The sequence below is a fragment of the Sceloporus occidentalis genome, unplaced genomic scaffold (genome assembly GCF_023333645.1).
Source record: "Sceloporus occidentalis isolate IW3139 unplaced genomic scaffold, rSceOcc1.0.p SCAF_10, whole genome shotgun sequence".
NCBI classification, from domain to species: domain Eukaryota; kingdom Metazoa; phylum Chordata; class Lepidosauria; order Squamata; family Phrynosomatidae; genus Sceloporus; species Sceloporus occidentalis.
In genome coordinates, this window is record NW_028316990.1 from 30,551,246 (window position 1) to 30,559,072 (window position 7,827).

At 46.7% G+C, this 7,827-nt stretch overlaps 1 protein-coding gene across 2 annotated transcripts in view; it reads left to right on the top strand.

Annotated features, from left to right (window-relative positions):
* The window catches only part of LOC149306315 (serine/threonine-protein kinase SBK1-like), a 72,957-nt gene extending 67,883 nt beyond the window's left edge, over nt 1-5,074 (top strand). For both annotated transcript variants that reach the window (XM_089540047.1, XM_089540048.1), the window contains exon 4: nt 542-5,074. In XM_089540047.1, the coding sequence (XP_089396173.1) occupies nt 542-1,330 (789 nt within the window). In that variant the 3' untranslated portion in view covers nt 1,331-5,074. The remainder of the gene's footprint in view (nt 1-541) is intronic.
* Nucleotides 5,075-7,827: the final 2,753 nt, after the last annotated feature.

Here is a 7,827-nt window from a genome sequence, read left to right on the forward strand (position 1 = left end):
GCATGAGGATGTGATCGGGTTACAGAAGTAGTTCATGAATTCAAAGATATAGCTGTGCTAGTCTGTAAAATCAGTATGTAAAGTATGCACCTTTGAGACTAAATGAAAGAAATTAGTTGACAGCATGAGCTTTCGTAGACTTAAGTCTACTTCCTCAGATGCAGTAGTTCATGTTTGCTCTGTTTCAAGACCCTTTCCTTTGTAAGATTGAGAAGAAAAGAAGTAGCAGAAGAAAGGGGACAAAAGAAGGACTCCCCCAGATCACTACTCCTTATTGCCCTGGTCAGCATGATCCTTTGCAGGAGGCTGCACTGATGAGGCTACCAAGGACATCTTGATCCAAAACTTGTCCTTTACTCATGAAGCAGGCCATCAAAATGGCCAACGGTTACAGCCATTGCTCTGTCAGCACATTTCTGTTGCCTCTAGATGGCAACCACATTGGTAAAAAGTTGACCAAAAGTCTTGTTGGGAAGCCATACTTGACCCTGAGGCCTCAGTTTGTTAATCTGTAACTCATGGTATCCTTCTTTGTTTGCAGGTGGGGCTTCCTGAGGACATGGTGAAGCGTTGTGTACAACAGCTGGGTCTGGCGCTAGATTACATGCACAGCAAAAACCTAGTGCACCGGGACATCAAACCGGAAAACGTGCTCCTCTTTGACCGTGACTGTCGGCGGGTCAAGCTGGCCGATTTTGGCATGACGCGCAAAGTGGGCTGCCGAGTGAAGCGCATCAGTGGGACCATCCCTTACACGGCGCCCGAGGTGTGCCAGGCTGGACGGGCAGAGGGTTTTACCGTGGACACGAGCATTGACGTGTGGGCCTTCGGGGTGCTCATTTTCTGCGTCCTGACCGGCAACTTCCCTTGGGAGGCTGCCTCAGCATCAGACACATTCTTTGAGGAGTTTGTCAGGTGGCAGAAGGGGCGCCTGGCAGGCTTGCCCTCCCAGTGGCGCCGTTTCACGGACAACGCGCTGCGCATGTTTCAGCGCTTACTGGCCCTTGACCCAGAGAAGCGCTGCCCTGTGAAGGAGGTCTTCTTCTTCATCAAGTATGACCTGATGTCGGAGGTCCGCCGCCGTCCATCCTATCGTTCCCGCAAGCACACTGGAGACAAGCTCTCCGCCGGCCCTCACCGCCACGAGACGCCCAGCACCTGCACCCCGACCCCCCTCAAGAGGACCATCCTAACAGAAGGCAGTGTCTCCCGGTTGTCCGGCTCAGAGTCCGGCCTGCCTTCCCCAGGGGGAGGGAGCAGAACTGACGGACGTCAGGACAAAGGGAAAGGCCAAATGGTGCTGGCCACAGCCATTGAGATCTGTGTCTGATGAGGATGCAGTAGGCTCCTCAGTGCCTCACAGCCTGCAGTCAAGATGTCAGCGACACTGCGGCGTCCTCTTCTGCTCCGGTATGGACTGCGTGCAGAAGAATTCTCTCTTTTTAAAAATTATATCCTCAAAGGGACCGGAATCTGTATCTTTTGAAGCAAAAAAAGAAAAAAAAGAAAAAAGAAAAACGGTGAAAAAAAAATAGGAACAGAAAAAAGAGAGGAAAAGATGAATCTCGGTGAACTCAGTAATCCTAAGGATGCAAAAGGTTATCTGTTGGCGTAGCTATTTCCTCACACAAAGACTGAGAGCCAAGAGTTGAAGGAAGGGACCAGTGGGGGCCAGTGGCTGGAAAGGAACGAGAGAGAGAGAAAGAATGAGAGAGCGGGCATAGCGTAGTGGTGTGACACCAACGATGAACACTTGGCGAACTCACACTGCCATTTCATTCTGAAAAATAGGGATGCTCCTCCAACAGGCAGGACAGACAGGGCTAGTTTTCAGATGGTTTCTATGTAGAGCAGGAACCCTAGCTAAGAAATGAGAATTGATATTGTGGGGGCGGGCGGTGGGTGGTGGGCAGATCTGAAGGGATGGAAGTGGGACAGTTGATCTGGCAGGCAGCCTCTTCACAGCATTGATGCTGCCTGCCGGGATAGACAATAACTAGGTGCTGAGCGAAAAGATGTTCTTTCGACCATCTGGACAGGACGGACAGGTCACAACTCTCTGTCACCCCAGAAGGGCAATAAGCAGGGTCTGATAGAGCCTTGTGGTTGGCTTTCATCCCAGTCCATCTTGTGTGGGGTCAAGGTAGAGGTGCGCTAGTACGCTGTAGACCATGGATGTGGGGGGGAAAACCCTCCCCAGATCTGAGGCTGATGACTTCAGCACACCGAGGGAGGCCTCGGCAGAGTTGAGGAGACTGCCTGGCACTTGTCTCCTTTATGCACTCCTTGTCCTGAGTTCAAAGGGAGCTCTGGAATACCCAGAAAGTAAAAGGTGGCCCAAGCCATGGGATTTGGCTCCAAAGAACACGTGGCTTTATCTCTTCCTTAGAAGAGTGGTAAAGGAGCATCAGTTGTTTTCTCCTCACTTCTGAGTGGCACATGTCCCCTTTGCCCAGTAAGAGCAAAAGGCAGAATCAGGATGACTGGGGGACTTATCGCAGGGCTGCCAGGGAAGCAGTTGGTGCCACTGATGTAGCAAATGTTTCCTGTGTTGTGTGTGTTTGTGTGTGTGTGTGAGAGAGAGAGAGTGCATATATGTGTGTGTTTGTGTGTGTGTGTTTGTGTCTACATGGTTGTCAAGTCAACTATCAAGTAAACCACTCTTTACTATGTGGCCATCACCCCTCAGGAAAAGAGACACTTTCTTTTCTCTTAAGGCCTAACAATAAGGCTGGGCACTCAGACCTAACCGTGGCGAAGGCAAAAGGGAAGCCATTTTGTGTGGAACCAGATACCCAACTTTGGTCAGCATTATGTGACGGTGTGTCTTGGGGGAACAGCTCTGTGTTGGAGAGCAAGCTTCCTCCCATTTCCCACTGTGAGTTCAACCACTGATACTGAATTGTCCTGTTGAACAGTTCAGGACTTGGTAGACATTTTGGTGAGTTAGCATGTAGGATGGTCCTTTGGAGAACTCAAAAGGGATGCAGAGAAATGGCTTGTCTAAACTAAGAGCATGGTTGTGTTACGACAACTTTAATATCAAACTAAGTAGGGGCCTGACAGAATCTTTTATTGCTGCCTAGCCAAGATCTAGCAGAGGTGAGGGAAGTCTGTCTCAAACTGCTCCAGATGATAGTATGCTAGATCTGCTGGAGTAAAAAAGTGGATGAGATTTACAGCAACCACATCTAGAGCCTTCAGAAAGAGTCATGGAGCAATAGCCTCTACCTAATGGAGACCCTCAAACAAACCAAGGGCTCATTTCATACAACTGTTTGACTTTCTAAATCAGTTTGGTATTCCTATGGCAAAATGGCTCTAAGTTTCTTTGGAATACAGAAAGGGCGGTTCCTGTTCATTGTGTTTTCAGCCTTCACAGTGTTGTTATAACCTGCAGGCTCCCTAGGCCACCAAAGAAAATATTTTGGAGATAGTGCCAATGGTAGAATGTTCCATCAACTCATAGGCGATATGGATGGCACCATCCCAGCGGATGGATGGATGGATGGATGGATGGATGGATGGATGGATGGAAGGAAACACCAGGCCATACAGAAAATAAACCTATAGTTGTGTGTCCAAAGATCCCGTACATCATCTCCGAGGTAAATTAGAGGCAGGTGGCTCCATTTTGAAGGTTAGTTTGGAATTAACCCAAGGATGGGGCTATGGAAAGCTCCTACTAACACAACACCCTCCTTTCACCAAGGGCTTAGACCAATACTAACCTCCCAGTGCTGTTGACCTGCGAGGAGGACCTTCTTCTGAGAGTCACTGGCAATTGCCCCATTCAGTGCTGTCGCTTTGGGGAGGGTAAAACTCTGGAGGAAGCATCTTTTCTTGTGCAACCTTTCTCCTTGTGAAGCCAAGTTGGTTAATGTCTTTCCCCTGTTACGATCCATGCCAAACTACTACCCCGCAAATATAAAAGGTAGCGGTAGTGGGCAGAGAAATCCGGCCCAGTCCTTCATTCCCTTACCTCTCCTCCAAACCAGACGGTGGGCATGCCTTGTGTGTGCCAGCCTCCCCAAGGCTCCATTCTTTCTGCACAAAGGGCTAAAATGCTATTTCTGAAGCAACAGCAGTTTACAAAACAAAACAACACTAAAGTGGCTGCCCACCATCCATTCCCCTTCCGCCCTTCCCGACTTGAGGGGAACACCACCCGGCAACTGGCTTGTGTGTGTGTATGTGTGTGTATATGCGTGTAAGTGTAAAAAGGTAAGGGTATGTTTTCTATGGAATCAGTGCCAACTATGGCACCCAAATATTAGGAGCGCCCTTGCCAAATATAGACCCGATTATCCATTAAACCTGGATATGTGGCAGTCTGACCCAACCATGGCCATCACCTTCTCATCGTCTCAACTAGACTATGACAAGGTTAGGAAGACAGCGGGAAGGACGCCACCTAACCTCCCTTTTCTACTGCCCTCCAGGTGAGCTTTCAGTGCTGGAGACACCAAGGATCACCTTCTTTGCTGTGACCCGGTAGCGTTACCCTTAATTTCTCCACTAAACCTGTTAATCTATACGTCTTGACACTACCGTCTCTGAGTCTTCTGGGGAGAATGCAGCTGCTTCATTCCCCTCTCTCTTGGCTTTGCCCCATTGCCTCCTATGTATGTCTGGAGGTCGAGGTGGCAGCCGACGCTAGGATTTTTTTAGGAATAGGCAATGCACAGATTTTAGATATTAGCCGCTACTTCTCCTTTTTGCCTTAGGTCCCAACTGTCCTTGATCTTTTGTGCAATAATGTAGATAAGGATTAAGAACACCACATAGACCTTGTTTTTTTGGTTTTGTTTTGTTTGATTTTTGATTTTTTGGGGGTGGGAGGAGGGAATTGAAGAGAAACGTTGGGGAAGTTGGGAGCAGGGCCTATTGGGTTGCGCGCAAGTGTGAGATGTTTTCCATTACCTTTGTCCCTTTGTTCATGGTTGTTTCCCCCTTTCATTGACTGTCCAAACTTGGACCTTTCTCCCCTCCGCCACGTAGGAGACTTTTCTCGTGTTAAACGTGTGTTACCTCAATTTCTGTCACCGTTGAGAAAGAAGAAAAGCTTTTTTTTTTTAAAAAATGAAAGAAAAAAATCATAATAAAAATGGAAACAGATAAGTTGGAAAAAAAGCAAAAAAAAATTGTATGGAAGGTGGATATCTTATGGAAGATAAGTCTTTTTTTAAATGGTAATTTCTTGTTGTAGCTACTGAGACAGTGAAGCTTTCCCAAAGTCATAACTGTGACAAGCGTCCTTCAGTTCTGGGGCAAAGTGAGACTTTCCAAAAGCCAAGACCATTGGCAGATGTAGCAGTGGATTGTGGCTTTCCATCAAACCTATCCCATGCTAGCTGGGGGAATACTGGGAATGGTAAGTCCCCCAAAATATGTGAAGTTGAAGGCCTTCACAGCTGGCATCCATAGTTTTCTGTGGGTTTTCCGGCCTGTGTGGCCACATTCTGGCAGAATAATCTCCAAGTAATTTTAACAAGCCCTTGTTGTTAACTGTCCTCAAGTCAACTTCAGCCTTTGAGGAAGTAGCCCAAATCTACCAAAGCTTGTGCTACAATAAAGGTATTGTTGGTTGCATGTTATTGGATTTGCTGTATGGCCAACACGGCTACCCCTAGATCAGTGATAGCGAACCTCTGGCACGCATGCCAGAGGTGGCACTCAGAGCCCTCTCTGTGGGCACATGTGCCGTCGCCCCAGCACAGAGTTTGCCAGAATTTGTTACTAGAAACCCAGAGGGACATGGTACTTTGTAATAAATAAGTGGGTTTTGGGTTGCAGTTTGGGCACTTGGCCTCCAAAAGGTTCACCATCACTGCCCTAGATGCTTCATCTACATAGTTGGTTTCAAATGGCCCTTGCAGTCTCGTCCAACTCTATGATTCTATGAAATGTGCATACTGATATTCCAGATCATGTGGCTATGTTTCTGAATTCAGGTCCTATTGAGTTGCTCCTCCTCAATTTTGCAGCTTCCTTTGTCCTTCCTAAACTAGCTTTTGCTGCTGCCTCTGACTGTGGTTGGGGATTCTGTGTCATTGCCAATGTTGAAGTAAGATTCGACTGCCATTCCAGCTGGCTTCTATACGTGGATTTAAGATGGTTGGGAGCCAACTTCTCCTTTACCCCAGGCAGAAAAATGAGCCTGTCTCATTACAGGTGGCTATAATCGGGGATAGCCCTTATCCTAGTCCTTATGCCAATTGCAATTACGTTGCTTGCAAAAACTGCACCTTTGGGAAAACTTCACTGCGTTACATCAGTTGTGTTTGTGACTTAGCATTGTGGTTGGATGTATGTGCACTGTTCTTGTACTGTACTCCTGCAAGGAGAGGGAAAGGGGTGTCGCAAAGCTGTGCCAAACAAGGCTGGCTGTGTGTGTGTGTGTCAACGTGGGGACACCCCTCCCTGCGCCCTGGATGGGCAACTTCTTCCACTCCTTTCCGGAGGAGAGAGAAAGAGAAAAGAATTGAAAACGGAATAACGAAACCATCACCATCATACCCACGGAAGCACGGAACAAACATTTGTAAATAGTCTGGAATTCTCTTGACTCGTGCAAAGGAGGTTTTTAAATGTTATTTAATTGATTCTATATTGCGGACAATTGCTATAAAATAAAAAAAATGTGTTAAAATATATACTCATAGCTGTGCATGTTATGAGTTCTTCACTGTATTGGGATGGGAGATTTTCTGGTTTGGGACGGGTGATATGGGAGGAAGGGGTGAGAAAGAGTGAAGTTACTTCCTATTCCTGTTTCCCCTAAACTTAAAGAATATGGCCATTTTAGTAGTGCCTTTGGGCCCGAACAAACAAGCCAAAATAAAGCTGCTTCAAGTCACTTTGGAGGTACGCTGTTTAAATGACATATGCGTCTTAAGAGGCCAGAAGCTGTGCCAAAAGCTGCGCTCCAGTCCTTAAAACTGAAACGTGGCTTTGGCGTGGCTTCCGGACTCTTTGGACGCATGCATCATTTAAACAGCACACCTCCAAAGTGACCCAAAGCAGATTTATTTTGGCCTGTCTGTTTGGGCCCCATCTTATCTGAACCGACAGTCCTTCCCTGCATTAGAAAAATGGCATACATTGCTGTTAAATATGCCAAAGAAGGGCGAGCAGAATGCTTAGACCTAGGAATGGATACATTAAGATAACCATGCTGGCAAGGGGATTCTGGAGTTATAATCCACAGAAGTAACTTTCCCCGGCTTTGACCAAAGTTCATAATGACCTAGGCTGCCACATGCTGACATCTGCCATTCATCAATGAAGATAAAGGTACTGTATATACTCATGTATTAGTCTAGAAGCTTAAGTTAAAACATTGACCCCAAAAACCTGAGTCGACTTATCTACGGTCAATGTCAGTACTGTATTTTAATGCAATGTCGCCATGAGTTGAGGCCAGTTTGAAGGCAGCTTGAACAACAACTCAAAAGTCTCATAGCTATTGAAGAAGATTATGGTTTGGCTAAAAGTAAAGGGCAAATGAGGAAGGCTGTGGATGTCATGAAAGCCTCCTTCCACTCTGTACTTTGAGTATGGTGGGCAGTGAGGAGGAATTACCCGAATGACTTTGAATGTCTCTCCTATTGACTGCATTCTGAATATCTGGCACTTGTTACGGTTACATCGCTATTAAGAGAAAGTGCTTTGAAACACTAGTTGTTGGGTTTTTTAGCGTGCTCACAGATAAGAGTGTTGCACATTAAAAAGGGAAGAGGAAGGGGGAAAAGAATCTAGGGATCTTTTAAGACTAACTGAGGTATAGTCACATGCTGTCAGCCTCAAAAGGAGGTAATGGCAAAC